Source organism: Patagioenas fasciata, chromosome 4, assembly GCF_037038585.1.
Source record: "Patagioenas fasciata isolate bPatFas1 chromosome 4, bPatFas1.hap1, whole genome shotgun sequence".
Classification (NCBI taxonomy): domain Eukaryota; kingdom Metazoa; phylum Chordata; class Aves; order Columbiformes; family Columbidae; genus Patagioenas; species Patagioenas fasciata.
In genome coordinates this window covers 56,827,153-56,852,710 of record NC_092523.1, presented here as the reverse complement: position 1 = coordinate 56,852,710, position 25,558 = coordinate 56,827,153, and the positions used below count along the sequence as shown (strand labels likewise).

At 37.8% G+C, this 25,558-nt stretch overlaps 1 protein-coding gene across 8 annotated transcripts in view; it reads right to left on the bottom strand.

Annotated features, from left to right (window-relative positions):
- The window catches only part of MAPK10 (mitogen-activated protein kinase 10), a 161,352-nt gene that overhangs the window by 81,354 nt on the left and 54,440 nt on the right, over positions 1-25,558 (bottom strand). For 4 of the 8 annotated variants that reach the window (XM_071807961.1, XM_071807958.1, XM_065836858.2 and 1 more), the window contains one exon: positions 7,378-7,449. The exons of 2 other annotated variants lie outside the window; for them this stretch is intronic. In XM_071807961.1, coding sequence (XP_071664062.1) covers positions 7,378-7,443 — 66 coding nt within the window. In that variant the 5' untranslated portion in view covers positions 7,444-7,449. Of the gene's footprint in view, positions 1-7,350; positions 7,450-21,333; positions 21,486-25,558 lie in introns of all 8 variants that reach the window. 2 more of the 8 variants (XM_071807959.1, XM_065836860.2) reach the window with 2 other exon arrangements.

Below are 25,558 nucleotides of genomic sequence, written 5' to 3'. Positions count from 1 at the left end.
CTATTAAATATTTTTTCATTGTGTATTCCATATATACTACATTTATTGCAGAAATACTATCTGTTTTGCTTACCATAAAGTGAGACTTCTTCTCACTTAATCTGGCTCTCCCTGAACTCAAAAGTCCACAGATAGTGATCAAGACACCTGCAAAAAATAGGGTTTTTATCAAGTGTGTGTGTGTTCGGGTGTAGTATTACAGAGTTTTATCTTATCATTCTTCCATCTCACCCCCATCCCAAAAGGATTATATTAGTCACACAGTCTTCCTGATTTTAGTGTGTTTTGAGTAGGTTTTTTTTTTTCCTCCCCACAGGTTAATTCTCTGCCTTCTTTCAATCTCTCTGCAGCAGTATTGCCCTAGCCCCCAGACACAATCTACCCTCCATTATGAAGTCAGCCTTTCAAGTAGCCAGTTGACCGTCGCAAACAGGTTAACCTTAACTGATTAATCATTTTTTTTTTTTTTTACTATATTGGCTTGTTCATTCTATTTTAAAACTATTTAAAACTCTTTTTCAATTGAGTACTCTTTTTCTATTTAAAACTCTTATTCAATGGAGTACATTACTCATAAGTGCTGGTTGGTTGTTGTTGATTTCTATTTTTCCTCTTGTTTTCTGTTGTTGCTGTTTTTCGGTTTGTTTTAAATACACTGTAATTGTATAACCTCTTCTGAGATAACAAAACCCCAGTAGCTTTAGAACTGGCTCTTTCTTAGTTCTGATTATACAAGAACAAGTAGGTCTGCCTTCTGTTTCCATCAGTATCTTCTCAAAACACAAAACAAAGCACTGTTTACATATTCTTCACTTGTCCTCCACATGTTCAACTAAGCTTTAACTACTTTTAATTGCTTCTTCATTACAGGCACGAGATTTTTGTAGTTCATTCATATCTGGGGTATCCTGTGTTGCTCAGAAGTCACTGTGACCCAAAGGTGTCTGCTTCATTTTGGGTCAGATTTCTAAGAGATTTTCAATATGTGAGTATCTGCACAACAAAATAACTAGTTCAAAATGATTCCTCATTCCATAGATGCCCGAAAAAAAGTCAACAATGACACACAGGTAGCATCCAACCCTGGTCATTATAACAAAGAAAGTAAGGATGAGAAGACTGATGAAGAAACACTGAGAGAAAAGATTCCTTGAGACTGAGGTTTCTTTATAGACAAGAACTTAATCAGTGATCCAAACAGAAAATGTAACCAAAACTACAGGAAATAAAGATTTAAGAGTAGGTGAGAAAGCTAAGGTAAAGATGTTTGGAAACCATCTTATTCAAGCACAGCTCCAGAAATAGGAAGCAGCAAAGACACGCTGTGAAGTTGTGTCCAAACAGAGAAAAGCAATGGCTGCACACACTTCTCACAGGAGAAATGAGAAGAGAGGGAACACTGCAGTTTGTATTAAGCTGTTTGTTCCATAGCCCCAGATTTGAAAGAGAAGCAACAATGTGGGGAAAAGCAAGATACAATTAAGATTGGGAAACAGAAATCGGATCACTAAAAGTTGGCCAAAACATTGCAACACTAAAAAATGAAAGTACACTCAACTTATCAATAGTAGTGAAGGGAACATAGAAACACACGGTGAGAGCCAAGATGGGATTAACAGCTCCTGTATTTATTGCATGTATTGGTAAGACTATATCTCAAATGGCTTACACTTCTCAGGAAACTGTAACTGCAGTGAAATACTGGGTGTTTTTAAAGAAATTTTCTTTTAGTATGCAAGCAGGGTAGTAAGAAGACTGACTACACAAAACGCTACACCCCAATGCATATCGTGGCTTCCTGTAAAAAGAAGGGTAAAGAGGCATGTATCTATGCTACAGATGAAATATTAAAAAAAACCCTACCTCAATACAATTATATAATTACAGTATTCACTGTGAAGGCAACAGCTAATACAAAGATTCTCTCTTTTACAAATAATGACTATGAGGAGACGAATAATTTAATCGCACATTTTGTTAGAAACAGACAGCTCTTGTTACTACAAAGTATCATTTTCGTCCTAGAAATCTACAATATAGGTCACTGCTCATTCATTACTTAGGAATACTAATTAATCTCCTGTTAAATTGAAGACATAATTATAGGACATTCTGCAGCAAGACAAGTTTCTTTAATGGTTAAAGTATTAATAATAATTCCACCCAATCTGATTAAAGCATTAGTTGAAATTGTAATTGAAGTGGTTGATCAAAGTTGGGATATAATTAAAAAATGGTCCAGATGAATCAACCAATCAATGGAGAGCAAAGCAATTAATAAAGCTCGTCTTTCTGTGTGTAGAAGTTTTCTAAAATAATGTGGTTTTAAAATTATTATTGATGAAGTATTGCATCTAGGAAGTCCACACACATTTTGTTCAAGACAGATAAGCATGAATTTGGAAATAACCCAAGTTTGCAGAACACAGGGGAAAAAAAGACATCTGGAGAGAAATTAAAGCTTTTTTAAATGGTCTTATTTTGAGTTGTTTTAAAAGCATGAGATTAGTAGAAGTTTGCAAAAATACCCTCAACATGTAAACTAAAATTTCATTCTAAGGTTTTTCAGTAGTCATCAATACAGCACCAATTCCAATGTGAGTAAGCAAAAGCACTGACTGAGGGAGCTGGGTCTCTTTAGCGTGGAGGAGACTGAGGGGTGACCTCATTAATGTTTATAAATATGTAAAGGGTGAGTGTCAGGAGGATGGAGCCAGGCTCTTCTCAGTGACAACCAGTGATAGGACAAGGGGCAATGAGTACAAACTGGAACACAGAAGGTTCCACTTAAATATGAGAACTTCTCAGGAAGGGTAACAGAGCACTGGAACAGGCTGCCCAGGGAGGTTGTGGAGTCTCCTACTCTGGAGACATTAAAAACCCACATGGACACCTTTCTGTGTAACCTCATCTAGGTGTTCCTGCTCTGGCAGGGGGACTGGACTGGATGATCTTTCGAAGTCCCTTCCAATTCCTAACATTCTCTGATTCTGCGTGATTCTGTGAAAAACGCTGACATATTCTATCTGAGATATCAAACTGTTTAAGCTAGGCAATAAAGACTAGTGATGATGCCATACCAAGGAATTAGCATGTGAAATTACATTTCTGATTAATATGATATGTTTTCTTACTGTGCATGACCAGATCCCTGACATCTCATCTCAGTATGCACATGTCCTGCTTTTCTGTAAGAAAATTATTGTTGCAGCAGTACAGAAATACTGTCACATAAAAATTCTAATAATAAAGATGTGTTTTTCAAAGACAAGAAAATTCAGAACTAATGCTCCAAGTAAAAATAATAGAATTGTATTCTACATAAAAGTAACCTATGCAGCTACAGTTCAGAAAATTTGACAAGTCTGACAGGCTATAGACATTATGTTGTTAAAAAGAATATATAAATATATATATATATATATATATATATAAACAACTAAAAGAAGGAAACATGGATGACCCAATTAGTATCCTTTAGACATCTCAATGTCCTATTCTGCCCAGAATATACTACCTTGCATTTTGCTGTACTTCGATAAGAATGTGTAGGGTCCTACACATAAAACCTGTTGTGATATCACCCTTATGGAAGTCTAATGAGATTCTGTAAACCTAAAAAAGAAATCTTCTCCTACCTTTCTATTACAATAGACAAGCAGATGTCATTTTCCTCAACCTTAAAAAAGATGGCCATTTCAGAACATCATTTGACTAGCAATGTACAGTAATGCCAGACTTAGGTGTTTTCATATTGTGAATGTGGAAAAATGTCATATTTACTCCACTTAAGATTCTTTTCCTGCTGAGTTAGCACTTCATCATGTAAAACTAGTGTACTCGATAACATAAGCTCTGCATCAAGAGGAACAGCCTATAATTAGGTATATGTCACGTTCTTTCACAGTACCAAAACCTATGTCTTTTATGCCATGAGAGAGACATCACCACAAAGATTTATTATAAGAATAATATGCCCACAGTACTAACAATTACTGGAGTACTCTTCAATATTGTACCTTTAAAAGACACTTCAGTACAACCTCTGTATTTTGTACAAAGTCTGCAGTGATGCACAGATTCAAATGGGAACAGAACTTCTATGTGGTAAACATGAGTCACAAAATTTCTCCCACACATCCAGCCTGAATCTCCCCTCCTTCAGTTTAAAACCATCATCACTTGTCCTGTTGCTACAGATCTTACTAAAACATAAGAGTTCTTAATTTCATAACAGAGAAGCTTTCTATGATTGATACATAGATGTTTCAACCCTAGGAATCATTTTTTTGGTGCCAGTTCAGTAACTGCATTTCCGATTATACAACACATTTGCAATCTCAAAAAATGATTGCAGGTCACATGTTGTCTGGTACTGAGCTAGTGCATTCAATAGATCTTTCTTCCAATTTCACCAGGCTTTGGATTATTTCACAGAATCATTTTGGTTGGAAGAGACTCTTAAGATCGTTGAGTCCAACCATAACCTAGCTCTGGCACTAAATCATGTCCCTAAGAAGCTCTTCTATACATCTTTTAAACACTGGCCCCAGCATTAAGCCTTGGGGAACACCACTTGTGACCGGCCACCAACTGGATTTAACTCCATTCACCACAATTCTTTGGGCCTGACCATCCAGCCAGTCTGAAAAGTATTTCTGCAATAAGTGTTTGAAGTATAAAATCCTGTTTCCTGCAATGTCTCAATAGTAGCTCTTGCATGTATTCATTGGATGACTCCTCTCTGGGTACCTGCTGTCAGTGTTAAAGACACAACAGTTTCATTCAGTTATAAAAAAATCAACTAAAATGCTGTTCATTTCATCATATATACTTGAACAAAAACATTGCAAACACATTGAGTTTTGTATGTTCCTCTGAACATTTTTTATTAAGTTACAGGAACAGCAAGGGAACAATTACAGCAGCATGTTTCAACTACAATCTAAATCAAGAACCAGAAGTGCAGTGACAGATAGTATTGGCCATACATGGTCACACACTGATTGATGCCCAGAATAAAGGAGGACAGAATATAAAAGGAAATCATTAAGAGTACCTTTCCTCTGCACATGTAAAATAGAAATGTTTCTGTATATCTCTACTGTTGTTCAATGAAAAGGGAGAGGGAAGATGGCAAGCAGAGCTATGCAAAAACTGTATTCTGCACAGTGAAAGTAACTTTTTAATCAGTAACTTCTTCTTCAGACAGCCTAAGGAAACCCCCCCCCCTTTTTTTTTACAATTTTTGCAAATTTCTGAGTATTTTTTTGCAAGCCACCTCCGTTTAAAAAAGCACAAAAATACTAGGTTTGCCAAAATCCTTTATTTTCTCAAAAATGGAGGAAAAATTAAGTAAGTTAGATAAACATACGCACATAAAGAATAGGAGATAAAAAAGGACAGAAAAGACAGTTAAAGAGATTAAACTGGATGGCCAAGAACCACCCTAGAGTTGACAGTTGACAAGTGCAGAGCCAACCTTCTCAGCAGGACAAATATTTAGTACTCTTGAGTTAAAACACACAAAATGAAACTCCCAACACCTGTCACTTTTTTGGTGTTAAATGCTTACATACAGCTAATAGCCCTTTTCTTATTTAGAATTCTGCTTTCACTTACTTGGACCCCAGAAGTAATATAAAGTGAAAAAAAGCAGCGTTTAATGGATTTCCATTTCTAAGAATGTGGCATTGTTCTTACCCCTCAAAAAATGAAGAATGTCCCTAATGTCTCTCTAGCTAGTTAGACTGCTAGTGTCCCATCTCATGAAAATATTACAAACAGACAGAATTAAAACATAAAACACTGTTCAGAAGAAGTAAGCAAAAAAAGTAATTTTTCATTCATAATGGAAAAACGTGTGTAGATTTGTAACTCATTGTCGCGGTTTAACCCAAGCTAGCAATACAACCACGATAGGTGCTCACTTATCTCCTCCCTGCCCCCCCCAATAGATGAGAGAGTCAAAAGGGAAGGGAGAAACTTGGATTGCAATAAACACAGTTTAATAAAATAACAAAATACTAATACACTACTAATATATATATATATAAAAAAATAGAAATAAAAGATACTCAAGGCAATTCCTCATGAACTCCATCCATACTAAGCAGCCAGTCCCAGCAAGTAATACCCCAGTCCTGAACAGCCAATCCAGAAGTGAGAAAAAAGGAAAAACAGGCAGAAAAGCCCAGAGGCCTCTGCAAAATGGCAAAAGGCCGGACTAAATGTCCTGAGCCAAAACTCCCCCGGCTGCGCACCAGAGCAAGCAAGAGCAAGAATGCCTGGAAGAGCAAGTGAGAGAGAAACTGGAAGGCCCAATTCTCCTTATACCTGGAGCATGACGCTAATGGGATGGAATACTCTCACTGATCAGTCTGGATGTCAGTCAAGCTCTGCCCCATCCATGCCCCCTTCCTTGGTACCTCACACCTGAGGGCAGAGCACTCAGAGTGTCATTGGCTCTCAGACCAGAGCAATTAAAAACATTAGCTCTGTGCTGGGGTGTTATCTCTTGTTCGCAAACTAAGTCCAAATAATGAGAGTGGTAGCTATGAAAAAGAAAGGTTTCTAGCTGCACAAAGAAAACTAACTCATTTTCAGTCAAACCAGCATACTCATATATATGTTATCTAACAGAATCTACACAACGGAATCAAAAACTGAACAAATCAATACATTTTTTCTTCATCTCACAAAATAAGTTTCAGCCTTCTATATTTATAACCATTGTGACCAAAGAATTTGAAGGGTAATTCTGAAATACAGAATGGGCTACAGTGCAGTCTCATGACATCAGAACCTGCATAGCACATTGTGTTCAGTCTCATGACATCAGAACCCACATAGCACATTGTGTTCAACTGGAGACAATATAAACCCCAGAATTTCAATTATCATCCCTTCACTAGACTAAGGGACAGAAAACTGTACTCACACACTACAATGTAGAAGGCTCTGTCTCACAAAAACAAACGCTAATATAAAATAGCTTTAATTTGCATAATTCTGTGAAAGCATCTGTGTAGGTACAGTTATTCTGTTTGATTTATCATCGAGTGATCAAACAACAGATTCAGAATCATACACCCAACATATTTTACTGTTTGAACCCTGCTATTATTTTTACCTAAAAAACCCCTCAGACAAAACAAAAGTAAGAATGTTCAAGAGCAAAACTACAACAACCAAAATAAATAGAAAAATAATTTCTGTTATGTTTTATTCTGCTTTTTATATTTACTCTCATTCTTAATACCAGTTACTTGCAGTAAGTTGCTGAAATTCACTTCTATTTTTTCTTCTATTATTATGGCATGAACTGCAAAAATAAAGTATGTACTGTACCTTGTTTTACCTGTAAGGAACACACACCTGACAAAAGGCAATCTTCACATCCAGGGTAGGTTCACCACAATAATACAAGAAATGCCGGCTCATATATACCTGCAATTAAAGAAAAGTAAACATAGAAATCTTGTATGTCTGCTGATGTGCAAGTACAACACAGGTCTACCGACATTTGGATTATAAAACCAGCCTGAGTTACTATCTAGCTTGTGGACAAGAGAAATGAGTAAGAACACTGAAATGTAAGTAGGGTCTAAATTCTTTCTGATGCTCATCAAGGTTTTAGTCTCAAATATGACTTGGTTACATCTGCCAAATTTTACAGTAACTCGTGTCATTGCCTCAAAGTTTATCTTGTTACTTTTATATTCCTACATCAACAAAATAAAAATCAGGTCAATAAAGTTCTAAACAATATGGTAATTTGAGACAGTTAATATTATAGAGAGGAAAAAAACCAAGTCCTAAGTTGGAAATTAATAGGACAGTTATAGAAAACTGAGAGACTAATTATGTAACTGTATAAATTCATGGCACAACCACTTCACAAATATTAGATGTAGTTCTAGTTTACATCTTACAACTAAAGAAGTTATAGAAAAGGGTGGTAAGAAGGGTACAAAACACATGGTGATTCCTTACACGAAAAACTGCACAGACTGAGAATTTTTTTTTAACCTAGAAAAGACTTGTCTTGAGTGGAGATATGCTGAAGATCCATAAAATACACTGATGCTCAACTGTGTAAATACCCTTAATCACATCTCCTCTGGTGCTGACACTGCATCACTAGAGACACAGAAGACGTGTCAGTGTAAAGCAAATGAAGAACTGGCCTGATGCTGAGATAATTATGTCACAACACAAAGCAGTTATAAAGCAAAAAGCTACTGACAAACGGCATAATTGACTAGGGATCTAAGTTTTAGATGAGAGCAAAAGCATCCAATGTTTTTTATCCTACTTCTGACAGTTTATCTTTTCAACCTTGAGCAAAATCACTCAGGGTGGGAAGAACTGAGAGAACAGAACAGCACTGATATAATAAAACACCTTGTAATAACCCAGTCTGGCATCCAGCTGGGAAGCCAGAGATAGCAGTTGCATCACAGGGAGAAAACCTATCTGTGAAACATCACCACCACAAAAGGATCTCCAATTTTCATCACGATCAAGGCATCTGTATGCTAGAACCTGGAAAACAATACAAATCTCAGCAACAGATACATGATCTAGTTTCAGGCAATACAAAACTAGGAGGCACTAAAATAGCAGGAGTAAAGCAACCATGAAGGCAAGAGTAAGAAAATCCTGAAAATCCTCTGAGCAGCCCAATGGCACAACCCCCAAGTGAACTGCTGAACTGTGAAGATCCCGCTGAGGCTTGGCCTCTGCCCGGCCTGCCGCTTCGCCATGCTCTTCTCCACACTCCTCCTCCTTTATCAACAGCTACTCATCCAAACAGAACATGGCCTACTGACGTGCACCAATCTCAGGAATGGACTTCCCCTTCCCCTCAGTGCTGCTGCCAAATCTATCTCTTTTGCAGTAAGACTGGTTATTTTTAATAATGTTTATTTTTCTCTCCAGGGATCAGGAGAATTATCTCATTATTATTCAAACAGTTCTTTGAAGACTGAAAGGATTAAATCAATGCTATTACTATAATTACTGACAGCAGAGAGGAAACCGCACCATGACAGTAGACAAAGCAGTCTAGAAAAACAACAGTAACTAGTTCCCAAATATAGCCTCCCACAGCAAACCTTTCTGCTCATCCTTCCTCACCCTCAAAGCTACATGATGCTGGTACCCAGTGAACGTCTGGGCAACTTGGTAACCAGTCTTTTGGCCTAGGAAACTTTGTTTTCATTCCTGGACAGCACAATAGTTACATAACTGGCTTCTGGATCATGAACCAAGACGGTGTGTTTGCCTTAGGCTCAAGAGATGCAAACTTTGAACCTAAGGTGACTGAACTGTTGCTCTGCTGGTCTGAGGAGACACCTCAGCACTTGTATCCACCATGCTGCCTCTAAGCTGCTTCTCCAACTCTCGTCTGGGGAAAGCAACACAGTCTCTTTCTTTTCAGAAAATATCTCCATGATGGTTTCTCATCCTTGTGTCTCCTAATAAACAGGCACATCCCTCATGCCCAATGGATATTGCCTTGGCCCGTCAAAGTACATTTAAAGCTTTTTTGTGACAATTCCAAAGACAAACGTGGAGCCTCAGGAAGTTCCACATGACTTTTTAATTCAGAGAGACTAAGGAGCCAGCTGCCCTGCTGCAATCCTGCCTTCATCACAGTCTAGACAGGCAGGACTCTTCACCTTGCCCCACAGCAAAATCATCTACACCAAATACATCAGTCCAGGGTTGAAACAAGGTTATTGATGAGAGAAGCTGCAGCAGCTGTTTGACATGTGTTTAAACCACTGTTGCTGCAGTTGAAATAAATCAAGTCCCAAATCTAGTGCCACTGCTGCACTCACTATGTCCCATGCTCCTGAGGCTGTACTCAGAGGCATTTATATGTCCTGCAACAAAACTAATTGGAAAGAAATCCTGATTTCAAAAGTAAACCTATGTGAAAATACATAAATAGTACAAGCTGCAATTTAAACATAAATCAAATAGCAGCTTAAGATATCATAGACGGATCCGCTTGTATCTAAAACACGACTAGATTTAAACATGGCACAGTATGGCTGCAAACTAGAAGGTTTTAACAGAATCACAGGACAAATCCCACTAATATGCTATAATCTGTTCCCAGTCACATCAAGTGTGGTATCTCAATAATAAGGGAAAAAATATAGATATCGGTATCAAGAGCCAAATCCAGCATTTCTGCTTATTTGATATTGCCATCCAAACACATCACATGTGCACAATGCGTACAGTCCATGCGGCCTCTATCTTCACAGGCATGTAGTTCTATATTTGTGCTGCAAAAGGCTAACTGAAATATAGATTGTTGCCTCATGATATTTCATTAACGAACAGAAAGATTCATTCAGAGCATGAAAGAAATTAATGAAATAGCACAATCATTTAGAGTTGTCTTTTAAAAAAAAATATCCCGTCCCACTTCAATGAGAGGGGGCAATTTATCAATTCAGATGTCACTTAAAAACCTTCTTGAAAAACACTAATATTCAATGATTAAAATCTATGAACTGTTAATGCTTCCTGTTCTGAAAATGTGTTTGAGTCATTTCATGCATTTCCAGTACTAGAATTCCTCACTCCATCTGAAAGTATATGCCGTCATCACTGTCGTTTGTCAGTTCTCTGAGGCTTTGAGTAATGCTCTCACTTCTATATTTTTCCTTTACTGAAATTTGGCTATTCTGCTACGTATGAACAACCAGAAGAACAATAAAGAAGTTACAGAGTATTGTCACTGTACTGCATCTTCCCATTTAACACGTTTGTAACCTGAATGTATGAAATAATGAAGACATGACCAAAGTCCCAGAGCGTGAGAAAGCACATCAGGAGAGAATTGTCATTTCTGATCCTCAGACTCCTACCGAATTTCCGACATGGGCTCAGTCTTCTTTAACATGCTGGATCAAGAAAGAAGGGCTGCAATTTGATCGACTTTTTCATATAATTGCTGCCAGTTATGACTGGATATATATGTCCAAATATCCTATCAAATTGGTCTTCAAAGACCAGATTTTCATGCTTATCAGCAATTTTTGTAGAACCTTTTCCCCCATATCTAATTTAGAGCACTGTAAAAGGGCATTTTCAGTATCAACTTCAATGAAACCCACTGCTTAGCAAGAAGCTTCAAGACCTGACAGAGTAAATATGAACTGAAATTTGCAAGTAGATTAATAATAGAGAAGAATAGTGGTTCTACTGAGAAACAGTGTTGTTCTGTTGTGTCTATGCTCTCATTTTAATTATTTTTGGAATAACTGGAGGAAGCAATGGTGTGAATAGGGTAATTATTAAGGTTAAATCCTAGCAGAAACAGATCATCTTCCACCAGCATGAGAAGGAACAGCACGTAAAAATTCACAATAATCATGCAAAGATCTCTAAAACTGAACTGCTGGAAAAGAGAGTGGTAAAGAAAGAATTTAGGAATAGCACTGAAAAAGCTTTTGGAGGAAATACACATCCAAAGGAATTACAGAATATAAACTGAAGAGATAGAGGACTGATGAGCAGGTTTTACTCATGACCACAGCTCGCATGCAGAAGACAGGAACGGATGAGCTCCATGTGTGGCCTTGCTACCAACTTCCTGTGTGTTGTCAAGGCAATCATTAAAAGCCAGATCCCCACACTTAACAATACCTGGTATAAATACCCACATTGTAACAGTCCAAGATGTCACATACCTAAGTAACACTTATTTTCCCAAACAGGTACTATGAGAGGAAGGACCTGCTCCTGCGAGGTGCAGCAGCAGATCAGTCACCGTTTATGATGATCTTATGATAATCTCTCATACCATCTTTTCATTTGTAGCTGAATGTCTTCATTCTCTGATGCAAACTCAAAGACAAAATAAAATCTAGCTGCTTTCTAGAGTCTATAAGTTAGACTTTGATATTGGAAGCACCTCTGAATTTGCACAGGATGAAGCCATGTGCAAGACCACAGCATTATTGTGACCAAAAAATGAAGAAAATGTAATTGGAAAGAGCTAAGCACCACTTACTACTTGTCTACCATATAATAACAACCTTTACCACAACAGCAGAAGCAATTTTTTTTTTTTTTTTGTTGCTGTATTTTACCTATTCTGGCATTTGGTTTTATTTTGCTTTCTCTTTCTGGGGAAAAAAAAAAAAAAAAAAAAAACCACAAAAAATTGAAGTATCCATCTCAGCACAGCTGAATGGAAAATTCTGCTGTCTCAGAAAGTTGTTTTCCTCTATTAAAAAAAAAAAAAGCAATAAAAACCTGTTCCTTAGATAAATGTATAAATGTCAGCAGTAAAACTGCCTGAAGGTATGTAATGGATCACATCGAAACTATTCTTAATACACTATTAAGTCAGAGCACAACCTCCAAACCTAATGCAAACTCAGTTAAATTTGCCTTCAACACAGAGGGCCCTGGCACTGGATGACTTTTGCAAGTGATAGACATACTACAGAATACACAGAGAAAAATACTCAATTACTGTCTACATCAAGCACTATCAATAAAATTAATAGATTTTATTAAATATATGCTGAGCTCTAACGGGAATGAATTTCTAATACTATATGCAACTGGATCTCATTCTTAATATGCTGCTCTTTTATGCAAGTTAACCACCCCATATTGAAGGTTGTGTGTAAAAAGAATTAATATCCTAGTCAAAAGCAGTAGTTTAACTTTGGGAGAAAAGTATGAAAGGCCAGGGTACTTTGATCCAGATATAAATCCTGTTTCAGGGTATCTTCATTTTTGGCACAATGGTAAACAGCAATTTCTGTGACATTTTCATTCAATTTAGAGGAAAAAGTTTTGGTGATTTTTAAAAGGAACAAATAATGTAAACAAGGTAATATTTAGCCATGCTTTTACTTATTTGACAAATACTTTATTAGACTCTACCAATGCCCATCTTTCCTCTATCAAAGATCGTATGATGGAGATACAAAAAGCTGTTTAGGTCTATGGAGAACTTGCTTGACTGAAACATCAGTATGTAACATAACTTTTAAAGAATTGCACTACTGGCCACTGAACTGAGCTGGCCAGTTTACACCTCATGGTTATTCAGGAACAGCATCACAGAATCACCCACCACGGAACAGACCTCAGGAAATCTCTTACTCAATCTCTCTGCTCAAAGCAAGGACAGTTGCTTCAGTTTGCAAAGTCAGGATGCTCAATCCCTGCCTCGGTTTGTATTTACATATTAATACAGTAGCTACACACCTAAAAATACTAGTATTCTAAAAACATCTAAGATGCTTAGTTCTGGAATACAATCCTGTGGCCATGAACAGATTACACTGTAAATTCTGCAGCAACAGAACAGTTTATTTCTCATACAATTCAAACCCAGACACCTTACCTTCAGAAAAGCTTTTCCCTCTCCTAAGCTTTAACATTTGTAAATTTTAATTACTCCCATAATAAAAACGCTACAGGAGCTACTTATCTCAGGGATACAAGCAAGATTTATTGCAAAATCACTGCTGTTAGTATCAAATGGCAGTTGCATCTTGTTTAAGAAAACACAGAAAATATTTTGATCCTTTACAGGTTGTGTTGATTAGAACCCTAAGTATATGAGAAATAAGTCTTAATGGAGTAAGAAGAGGCTCTGTGTTTCTGATGATCAATAATTTAATCTAATATGATGCAGGAGCAGAAAGAACAGCCTGTTTGCTGCCAACTCTATCTGTCTACCTACACTGTCGCTGTTCAGAACGTATGTCTTCCTAGTGCAGAAAGGCTAAAGAAACCAAGGCTGCCTTCAAGTTAGGCAGGGTATAAACCCAGCAAAAGCAGGTGTTTCCTTGCTCTGACCTACCTCTAGTTAATGCTGGGTACAATATTTTTAAAGGATAATTGGCTTTGTGCTAAATAAAATACTAATTCAGAATGTTTTTCAGCCTACAACCTGATGTACACAACTGCACAATGTTTTCTTCTTTAGCTCCCCTGGCTATCTGCATGCTTTAGACACGGCACGTGTACACTGACAGTACAAGCACTATGTGTTACTCAGCCCGTGGAGGTTTGTTATCACTTCTCCGAACAGGCACTTCTCCTGAAGCACTACATCGGATTTGGGCATGAGGTTCTTAGATTAATCAAGCCCTTAATACACAAAAAACTGAAGTGCAGCACCTATGCTTTCACTGATGCCCAAATTCTTCATGCCTGTTGCACTATTTGAAAAAAAAAACAAAACAAACCAAACAAAAAACCAACTTAGTTTTACTTATTTTTGTTTTATTTTTGGTCAAGCTGCTAAATATAGTAAGCTATCTGTTACTACAGGGAATGATAATGATAGTGATATATCCAGTGAATACTGGATAGGGTTCTTACAAAACAACAAGAGGATAAATATTTAAGGAAAACATATCTACTGCTGCTGAGTGGTGTTGCTGCAACAGTCAGTGTAATCTGTTTTCTCATAAACAAAATCAGAAATACAGTACATGATTAATGCTAATTTACAGAATTGTGAAGGTTATTGTTTCTTACCTGTTATACAGATGATCATAAACTAGCATATTTTGTGAAATTAGACTGGATAGGTACGGAGTGATTAAGACAAAGCCATGTTCCTGTTATGTTCTTGTATACAAGTAAACCAAAGAACAGCACATTAAAACACAAAGGTAAACTGTCACAAGAAAGTAAATTTTTTTTCTCGTTGTTGTTTTCTTCTGTAACATTGGAACAAAGTCACTTCGATAAAGTCAGAAAGTAGGAATTTCCAAGACAGTAAGCAGAACCATTTGTTCATCTAGATTTTTAGAACAAGGTATTTAATAGAGGAATTTGAGCCTTACATGAAAAATGAGGCTATCCAGGTTTGTAACTGCTAATAGTTACCGCAAATAAGATGTTATGGTTTAGGACTTCAGTTAGGGTCCTCCTGTTTGAGACCTACTGTACAGGTAATGTCCTATGTGGTTATTTAACAGATTTCTATACTGACCTGTGAATCTTCTGTGAGAGACCGTGACAGATACCAACAGGACTCCCATGTTTTAGCTTTGCTGCAATAGCAACTTTGCATCTCTGTTGTATGTACTACAGCAGCCTTATCAAGCCTCTGCATTTCAGGAGACCTATTTAGAATTTTTGTTTCAAGATTCTTGCATTTTTAATAGGCTGTCACAGATTAAACAAAGGGACAGTGACAAGAAAAAATGGGGAGGACTGTGGACTTTCTAAAATCTTGTGGCCAGCCTCCATTAGCCTGGGATGCCGGTTCACTTCAAATATTACCACACAAAACACTGACCCACCCCAGAGGGCTCAGCAGTCTATTTCAACAGGCAGAGACTTCGGAGATCTGAAATGTAGCACATGCAGCATTGTGCGTGAAAACAAACCTAGCTTTGTTTTTTTCCCCAAGCGTGAAATGGCCAGCAGGAATCATATGTGCCAAATTTAGTCTACTTTCCCATGCCAAGTGTCACAAAACAACTTAGGTGAAATTAAGATAGCAAGATTACAAAACAACTCGGGTGGAAGCTAAACCAACAAGACTGGAAAAAAGATAACACTGCTGTAAAATACCTTCCTGCAGTTATCTTTTTGTAGTAAGTAACAGAAACATTACAGCGTGAAACACATTGCATTTTCATGGGCCATCATGTTCTCTAGTAGTAATTTCAGAGCTGTTTTTCTATTCCTATTTCCCAGTCTCACTTTCTGAAAGGAAATGGAGCTCTCTAGCACGGTATCCCTGAGTTACCATCCCATCATTCCAACACATCCTAACCTTGGAGATACAAAGAATATGGAGAGAGCACAAAGACATGTTTGGTCCTACTTCGCTGAGTGGCAAAGATTCTGCGGTTCGAGGAACTTGGGGACTAATCTTTTACATCAGACACAATCACATCAGAAAAGTGTGTCATTCATTCCAGATGGAAAATTTTAAATGCTATTTTTTGTAAGCCATCTGTTAAAACAACCAAAGAGAGGGGAGAAGAAAGAGTGGAGAGGAGCTAAAACAACCACATGAAAGTTTCTACAGTACTGAAATGGAAGGCAGAATACCAAGGTTCTAGTAATAATGTAAAAACTGTTCTTCACATCACTGCAAACCATACTGAAGGTGTAAGGGCAGAGGTGCCCTCTTAGCATGCTCCTTTTAACTGAACTGGAGTTTCTCTTAGTGCTTTGGTAAGAAAAAAGGAGCCAAAGAGGCAAGTTGGACAATTTTCTAGACAAATGGTTTGGGAAAAGAGAAAATAGAAAGCAAACCAAGTTGTTCCCTAATTTCTCCCTCCTCATCTCCACCAAGACACAGAGACATCTTTCCAGCTGTAGGAACAGACTGTTATGGGTAAACAGCAATTTGGAGTCGGTTCTGTCAAGCAGAGGCACGCTGAACCATTTAAAAGCATGGGTACCCCCACGATTATGGAGGAAGGCTGTAAGTGCATTAAAGCAGAGATACAGTGCAGATCTTGCAGACAAACATGTAAATGTCTGCCTCTCTTATTCTCAGGTAGCTGCCAAAAGTTTTCAGAAATACTTGACTCTGGTGGGAAACCATAGGGGCTAAGGACAGCACAGGAACAAGTTTAATTTACCTGGATGCACCAGATGGATTGAGGACTCCTCTCATCAAGACATTGCCATTAATAAGGTATAGTACATCTTAGGAAGAACAAGCTGAGCATCCTTGAGAAAGCCTTCATCACCACAGGAACTCTGGTGAGTGATGACAGAAAGCAAGAGAGAGAAAAAGACTAAAGAATAACTTAAATGACAAACCTCTGTATTACTTTGAAAGAGTTTGGACTAGAAGATCTGAGATAGGTACCAAAAAGTGATAGGTTGCCATGATCTGTCTAAACATGTATTTTAGTCTGACTTATTTTCAACAAGGAATTTAAGAAGTACGAGAACACAACCTTATGCTACTTTTGGTTCCCTAGATATAAGTGCAACTGTAATTCTCAAGCTCTCCCATCTAGCACCTTATGTTTTTTTCCAAAAATGCTGCAATCCACAGCTTCTTATGTTTTTGGCTTCTTCCTTCAGTTGTGATTCAATTCGGAGAGCTTCCCCACAGCTTGAACACCTTGTGATGTCCCTACCACCAAGCTTTCTTCAAGATCACAACAAAATAGCAATGTAAATAATAGTCGTTATTTCATTCAGACCTTCACAGTCAGTTCTACTCTCTATAAATCACTGCCTCATTTGCCTAATACTTACTGCAGTTAGACTACAAGCTTGTAGAGTATAAACACTACACATTTTGTAAAGTTTCATGCATGCATGCCATCAGATCAGTATTATCACACAGCAACAATAACAATCACACACACCCCCCTTACATGCATGGATACTGGCCATGCTCATCTAAAGAAGAGAAAGGTCTTAAGGGCGATATTAAACCCACATGTCCTTTTCGTTACAGGAAAATCTCAGCAGTTTAGTGTGCGTCCAAGGCATCAGTTCTTCTTAGGACTGCCAGGGGGACAGTGTAGCTCCACATTAGCCTCAGTGCTCATACAGCCTAGCACATCCCTCACACAATTCCACCAGAGGACTCGCATTTGCTCTCCTAAACCAGAAACATAAGCATGCATGAAAAACCCAGTCATACGCCAGGGCTCTGAAGTCTTAGATTAAGGTTTCAGGGTTTAAACTTGTTTTTTTGAGTGGAAGGCTTTATCAAGGGCTCAAGAGGGGATTATTTTCCCTTTCTGATATGTCTGTCAGCCAGTAAAGTCACCATTACACTTAGCTCTTTTCTTGCAACAGGCAAGGCACATACACCACGAGAAGCAATTGTCATTTGAATGAGCAAAAGACAAGCAAACATAAGGGTCTCTGGATTCACTTCCTAGTGCTTTTACACTTTTAACTACAAATGTAAATCTTTCTGAACTATGCAGAAGGTAGCACCACATTGCCTAATTTTACTCTAATTCCATTCCTATCTTCTAGACTTCACACCAGGTATTAGCATTATGAAAATACATGAATACTTTTCTTAAACACTAGTAAACAAACACATAAGTATGCATCAGTTCCCACACTACTTACAAGGCCACTGAAACTGCCTTTTCCAATCTGCAGTATATACAACACTTGAAAAACTATTTCTATGCTATAAAGAAAAACTTAACAGTCAAAATTGCAAGTAAAACAAAAGCTTGGGGAAAAAAAAAATAAAAAGAAGAAAGAAAAAGGATATCCCTTAGAGCACAGGAACACACAAATGAACTGAAACATTTTGTCTTTGACCAATTTTCTTTATTTTCCTCTCCCCCAAGCAAATATTTCTGTTCTACTTAGGGCACTTTTTTGTAATGAAGTCTTCTACCCACATTTTTTTTTTCAATCAGCTGTATTTAATACTATCTCCTAAATGTACATCCAAGTCTAAATCTTCCAAGTTCAAGAAATACGTGCTCATGTGTAGCTCACTTGAAAAAGAAAAAAAAGAAAGGCGCTGTGCTGGAGAGCTCGGTGAGGTCTTTGTGGCATCTGAGAACTGACAGTCTGGTCACGGTCTTTTGCCCCAAAGTTGCACTATCTAGCAGAAAGTGCTTAGGGTGGCAAAAACTAAAACCTTAAATCAACATTGTCAGATACATTTTAGACACTATTGTGTATATCCCTTAAAATAAAAGAAAATTTTAAAAAAGAGCACACACACACAAAAAAACCCCACAGACCACCAAAACACTCTACCAACGCAAACATCACACAAACAAAAAAAACACACACCTAGTCATTTGCAAGATAATTGGAAGTACATTAGAAAAAGAATATAGGAACATCTCCAACATGTGAACATGACACAATGGACAGGAGAAACCCAACTGGGTGACAGGCTGTGGTTTGATCACTGTCTTGTAAATGCTATAGTGTCCGTTCTCTTCCCAAGGTCAAGTGTAGTATTTTTGCTCAAGTTATGCAAAAGCTGTTTGCCAAATTTGGGGCAGGTGGAGAGGAAATTTGTATTAACATTTTATCCACAGAACAACACTAGTCCACGTGAATACTTAAGAGAATTTATTTCAGTCCCAAGGAGAAGAAAACAGGTGAGTTCATAAATTCTCTCAGACTTCCCTAGTCTATGAACAAAACAATTATTTTTCTTCTCAGAAAAGCAATGGATATCATAGCTGTTTTTATGAAGAGAAGGCTCATGTTTCAGGCAATTTTAAGAAAGCGTCCAGCCAATAAGAAAAAGATAAAAACTATTAGCGATTAGGAAAGACATATAATATGTCAGAAGAATAACAGTTCCTAGGTCACTTCATAAAATGCAATAATCACTTCCAAAAGAAACTATCTGAAGAGAAGACTAATTGAGGAAATACTGAAATATGAATTAAGAAATAAACTAAGGAGAACTTCCAGAAATGACTGTTCCAAATTTATAATGGATGTGAGTACATGCAACAGTGAGTGAAGCTTAAAGTTCCAGGTAAGTGTAGTAAGAGCATCCACTGGTAGTTGCTTTTATTGCTGCTAATTACACAGACTTAACAGCTGAAATGTTTGTCTACATTACCAATACTATGTACCAACCCTAATTTATTTCTATTTATCATATTCTTGCCATTTCACCCCTCTCGTATTACCTTTATTTTGTCATTTATCCTCATATTATGTTATTTCCATACTGCAATCCATCTAGGAACTGTAGCTACCTAGAAAACACCATTGGCTAGTGGCTCAATCTATTCATACCTTTTGTAAATATTCAGGGAAAAAAATAATGTATAAATACCTGGTCTGTTGGCCTGCACAAAGCTCTATACTGTTGTTCCTAATTTGCAAATGGAATTTGAACCAGATAGTCAGTTAGAAGTATTATTCTTCCAAAGCTACTGTCTGCTGTGTCTATTCCACCCTGTACTGGGATGATCCAGCCAGCAGGTTGCTAAAATTGAGGTACCTGTCCTTCTCTGTTCCCGTTTCCAGAAGATTAAGAAATTCCATGATTTCTTGTCCTCTTGAACCTCACAAGGGCCATGTGTCTAGAGTACAAGCATAAGCAGACAGCTTTGCTGTCTACTTTTCAAGGCCAAGCTGAAAAAAATGCACTGAAGGACAATAATTTCCTGTATTAAGTTTGAGCCCTGCTTCCTAAACAAGAGCAGATGAACATTTCAAATAGAAGTTGCATACAAGACAAATCAACTTAAACACAACTGACCTGGCATCCCTTGCAAGGAACTATCCCACTGTGAGATAGCTGTCTGATTCCTCTTCTCCATTTCAAAGTGGTAGCATGAGCTACTACAACATGCAATGCATGTCACAAAGCTGCTCCACACAGAAATGACTCACTGTCCACAAAAAATACCTGAATTTAGATGAGAAATTTGCTTCACTTAGTTTCCAGGCTCCTGTAGACTACAGATCAGAGCATATTTTGCATACTCTACACTACATAAACCCTGTGCAATAATGTGCATAGTTCTTGTATTTCCCATGTAATTGACTGGTTACTGCTTTTTCAGCAAAATCGGTAGCAGACAGGTTCAGTGATGCTACACGGGGGGAAACCTGCTGACAAAAAGCCCTTCTAGAGCTTCCCACCCCCTAAAAATAGTAGAGTGTGCTAAGCAAAATTAGGAGGTAGATGTTCTACAAAACAGGTTTATAACACCCCTCAAGAACTCCTCCAATAAATAAAACTCAGGCACCAGTAAAATAAATAACATGCCTATTCAGAAATATCTGTATCCCTGGTTTTAATCCACCTTACGAAAGCACCACTGATTATACCTTTGATACAATTTTCACTTTTTATAAAAGCTAAGAGAAATAGGATGGGGCAAATTCCTAAACAAAACAGAAGTTAAGGAAGACCAAGCTTCACTGCAACCCATTCTTTTCACAGCTGCCTCAGTAACAAATGAACAAAATCTGATTTCACTTGCATACACAAGTGCTTTTTTTCCATTTCATTTTTGAATCCAAACAATTTTGAGTATAGAAGTCAGCAGCTGAATCAACTGATGCATTTCTCTGTAACATCTAGTACTTTGCTCTCTTTCTTTTTTTTTTCTTTTTTTGACTTTCTGAAGTTTTTTGTTTTGTTTTGTTTTGTTTTTTCCAATAGGACATGTTTCTGGGTTTTGGTATGAAATCAAATGGATGCATGGTTAATAGCAGACTCCATATTGTTTTGAACAGCAGGGAGTTTTAAGTTGAGCTGGGCAGAAATTTGTGAATGACAGTGGGAAACAGAAAATCCAACGTGATGTTTCTGAAGTACAATGAGCCTTTAAAGCCCTTCTAAGTGTGTCTACAAAAGCAAACTTTTTCTCTCCTTACCTCTCTGCATCAGTAGGAACAACTTTTATCAGACATTCCATGTGTTCCCTGATCTCCTTTGATCTCAATAGTCTGTTCTCCAGGGCATGGCAAAGAGGAAAGCTTAGATTTTATGTTAGGTGTGTACAACTACCAATATACAACCTGTAGCCCTAAAAACAAGCAAAAGATAAAATCCTACATCAGATCCCAATGTCACAACACATGTTTTACAATACTGGATTATTCTTTTTTAATTTTATTTTTAACCTAGATAGCCCACCAGCTTCAATAAAAATTTCTAGAATGCTACTTTCACAAGTTATTTTTTTGTTTATCTTCTTTCCTCTATTCTTGTTTGGTTGGTTTCTGGCGGTTTTGGTTTGGTTTTAATTGGGACTAATACTAAAAAGGCCTTTTGCCTTTTTCAGCCTGAGCCACCACCAACAATTCTGATTAAAAGTACAATTCTAACTCTACACCACAGGTTTTTAAAACCACAAAGCACATACCAAAGAAAAATTCCACTTTTATTAGAGCCCGACTACATTATCACAAGACCTTCAATACACTATTATTTCACAATATTTACAACAAATAAGACCTGGTTACCATAGCATGCGTGAAATCTGGCTCATCATCACTGCTATGTTCTTGTTCCAAACTCTGTCTTCAGCTTCCGTTTGTTCTAACAAACCCTTCTATCAGTTGTACCAGTGCTGTTTTCACCCTTCCTGCATTCCAATAGAGAACACCTCAGTGACAACCCAGTGAACCACTGCAATTCTGCTGAAAGCCACCTGCACATGTCTGCTGACACACCCTTAACCTGGACAGACTGAAGCAGCTATTGTCCTGCAGCATCTCAGGATGAACTCTGGCATCTTTGCAGACATTGCCAAGCAGGATGACAATCACTGCCATGCAGACTACAAGTTTTAGCTTGTTTTCCTGTTGAATAAAGCTTGTCTGCTCATCCTTCAGCTTTAAATAAATGTTTAAAGTGTAATCAATCAGGAGCTAGAAATACACAGAAAACCAAGTTTTAGGAGTTGATGTGTTCATGAATTAATGTGAGTTTACAGATGTCGTGTCCTCTAGGATGTTTAATGAGCCCAACAAATTCACTGCAGTAGGACAATTCACAAGGTGCAATGTTATAAAAAACATTTCATCTGTAATTCACACAAAACTGGTTCAAACAGAAAACAGGCATTTTTATACATTTTTGATTGTCCTTAAATATATAGAAATATGTGCAGTAACACAAAATGAATAAAATTATTCAAGCACTTTCCCAAACTGAAGCTCAATCAGCAGAAACACCACATATTCACCACAACAGAATAGCAGGAAAAATGTTAGCCTGTTCTCCTTCTCATGACTCTGGCATGTTTCTCTGACTTACAGGGCTATATTTCTGCAAAAAAAAAAGAAGTATCAGAAATAATCCTTTGTGGCAGTTGCCTTTTCTGCTCACATAGGGGCTAGTACCCCATGCTATAGAATAGCCTCGTGCTAAATAAATGCTCATTTCAGCAGATTACTGTGAGCTGTGATATACTACACTGATTCTACCTCAATCCTACCCAAAAACTGTGGGCAATTTTACTTCCCTCTCACGATCTCTCAGTCTTCCTAATTTACAACAAGGGCAGCATGTCTTCAGAGTTTAAAGCTGAAGCTACTATCTCTGAAAAACCAAAATATTCGGGGAATAGTGTTACATTCTGCTCACATAATTTTACACCTCAAGAATCACTGAAAAATTATTACCTGGAAGGAATGGGCTTGGCATATTAGATACATAAAATGCATATGCATTTGTGAATGCCATGATTTCAGTATCAAACACAGCAAATATGTTCCTGTGCTGAACTGTACTATCTATCCTCAGATGTAAAGCATAGAGAATTTGCACATATTCAGAACTTCTAAAAATATTCTGGGACACACATGTGGTGAGAACTTCAGTGTTCTTTCTTGAACTTAAAATAATGACTCCCTTGGAAATATAAGCCGTGTACATCTAGCTAACAGAGACTGTGGTCTCAGAGAGGCAGACTATTTTTGTTTTATATTAAGTACATGTATCCTACCAAAAATGTACAGGAAACTACTTTCTGGGGAGGCATGGAGCCTGATGCTTTAGCCCAGATCCTCACTCTGTTAGCCATAAACTGACAGCTCCACCATTTCAATGACTCTTGTTGCTTGTTAGTTTGTTGCTGGAGCTATTAGAGAACCCTAATACTGAGCAGTGTTTCACTAGCTGGAGTGAAAAGGGAACAAAAGCTTTTGCTTGCACTCTGCTAGACAGAACAGGAACCTCTCAATAAGCACAGGTTCTGTCTGTCTTAATTTTTGGGCTGCCATCGTCTCTTCTATGACAGATTCATGGGAAGTTGTGCTGCTTCCCTAACCTCCTGTAGAGGGGTCCGAACAGACCTGAAGATCATTATGACAATATTGCTTCCAACAAAATTAGTTCCTGACACAGGCTCTGCACCAGTGTTCCCAGGCTGACCTGGGAGTGACGCCAGGCAGAACAGCTGGAACAGCATTAACACCTGCTCTGTAGCATCACCTAAGCATTTGCTCAATGGCAGATCATCTTAAAATTACATACTAGGGACTCAAGAATTTGAATATCTCATTTATTCCTACTTCCTATGCATTTCCCTAACATCCAGCCCACAGTTAAAGCTCCAGTATGACCAGCACCTAGGAAGCTAAGCTTACCTGGTCACATTATATCATGATCTTAATTGGCTTTTTTAATCAAAATTAAAACAAACAAAACAACAACAAAAAAAACCAAGCAAACAAGAACACGCCACAGAATACCACACAAGTAGGCTACCTAAGATACAAGAACACTTTGTTATATTCCGCAGCTGTTCTCAGAAGTGCTTAGCAAACAAATTCAACACAGAATGTCATTCAGAACTATCTTCAGTCCTTGCTAGTGTGTTCTCATATTATCATGATTAATCATCATTATCATATTAATGTACAGACATTTAAAAATTAACTAAGAACAGTCACGTTGTACCAGGTACTGCTAACTCATCTTTTATCATTTACACCACTATTATATTCTATTTATATTATAATACTACACGTCCATGCTACACAGAGAAGAATATTACCAAAGTGTATTGAGATCTTGATTTTGCCAAAAGTTAAACAGTAACCTAAAATACCAGCATGTGCAATGTCCTCTAGACCTCAGAGGTAAACATGTGCAAAGGCACTGCATAGGATCCACAGCTGCACCGTCATGCTTATGGAAGGGACGTAATACTGGAATTAGACTTAGAGGTGAAACTTTACAGTAAGATACAAAGCTAAATAGGTCAGGTCTACAGAACACAGCCTAGCTCACCCACCCGACCTCCAGGCTCAGAACTATCATGCAAAATGTCACATGCATTCAATGTTTTTTCAAATGTTAATTGCTTGGTCAAACCAAACCCAGTTCTGTTTATAACACTCACAGGTAATCTTCATAAATGAAGGCTTTGATCACAATAAGTTCTCCCTCACAGGGAGCAGACTACAAACTAGAGCTACAAACAACATTTAGAAAGTGTTTCTTTTCCTGTATTGATTCTCCTCCTATTCCTTCGTCCACATTTTTACAGTATACTGATCACAGTGCAATATGAACATCACTCAAACATCTAACATCTCAGTATTAGTTCACCACTTCTTCAGGGATTTTCTTTTTAACTAGGTTTGTTTGCATCAATAAGTAGGGAGCCCCAGATGCCTTACCAGAGATAAGATAGTCTGACAGGGAAGTTTTACATTTTGTCCAGGTGGCACACTAGTAATTGTTCTGAGGTCTTCCTGGGGAGAGCTGCAAATCTGGGGATCACTGCTCAACAACTGTGGCCTGGCAAAGTTTCGTCGCTGTTCCAGTGGAAGACAGCTGTCAAAGTTGTTAAAGATACGCAGGATTAAGGAAGCCCAGGTATGAGTTAGGACAAATAGCTAATTTTTGTGACCCTTTGTTCCATTTTCATAGAATCACAGAATCACAGAATGTTAGGGATTGGAAGGGACCTCAAAAGATCATCTAGTCCAATCCCCCTGCTGGAGTAGGAACACCTAGATGAGGTTACACAGGAAGGTGTCCAGGCGGGTTTTGAATGTCTCCAGAGAAGGGAGACTCCACAAGTCCCCTGGGCAGCCTGTTCCAGTGCTCTGTCACCCTCACTGAGAAGAAGTTTCTTCTCTA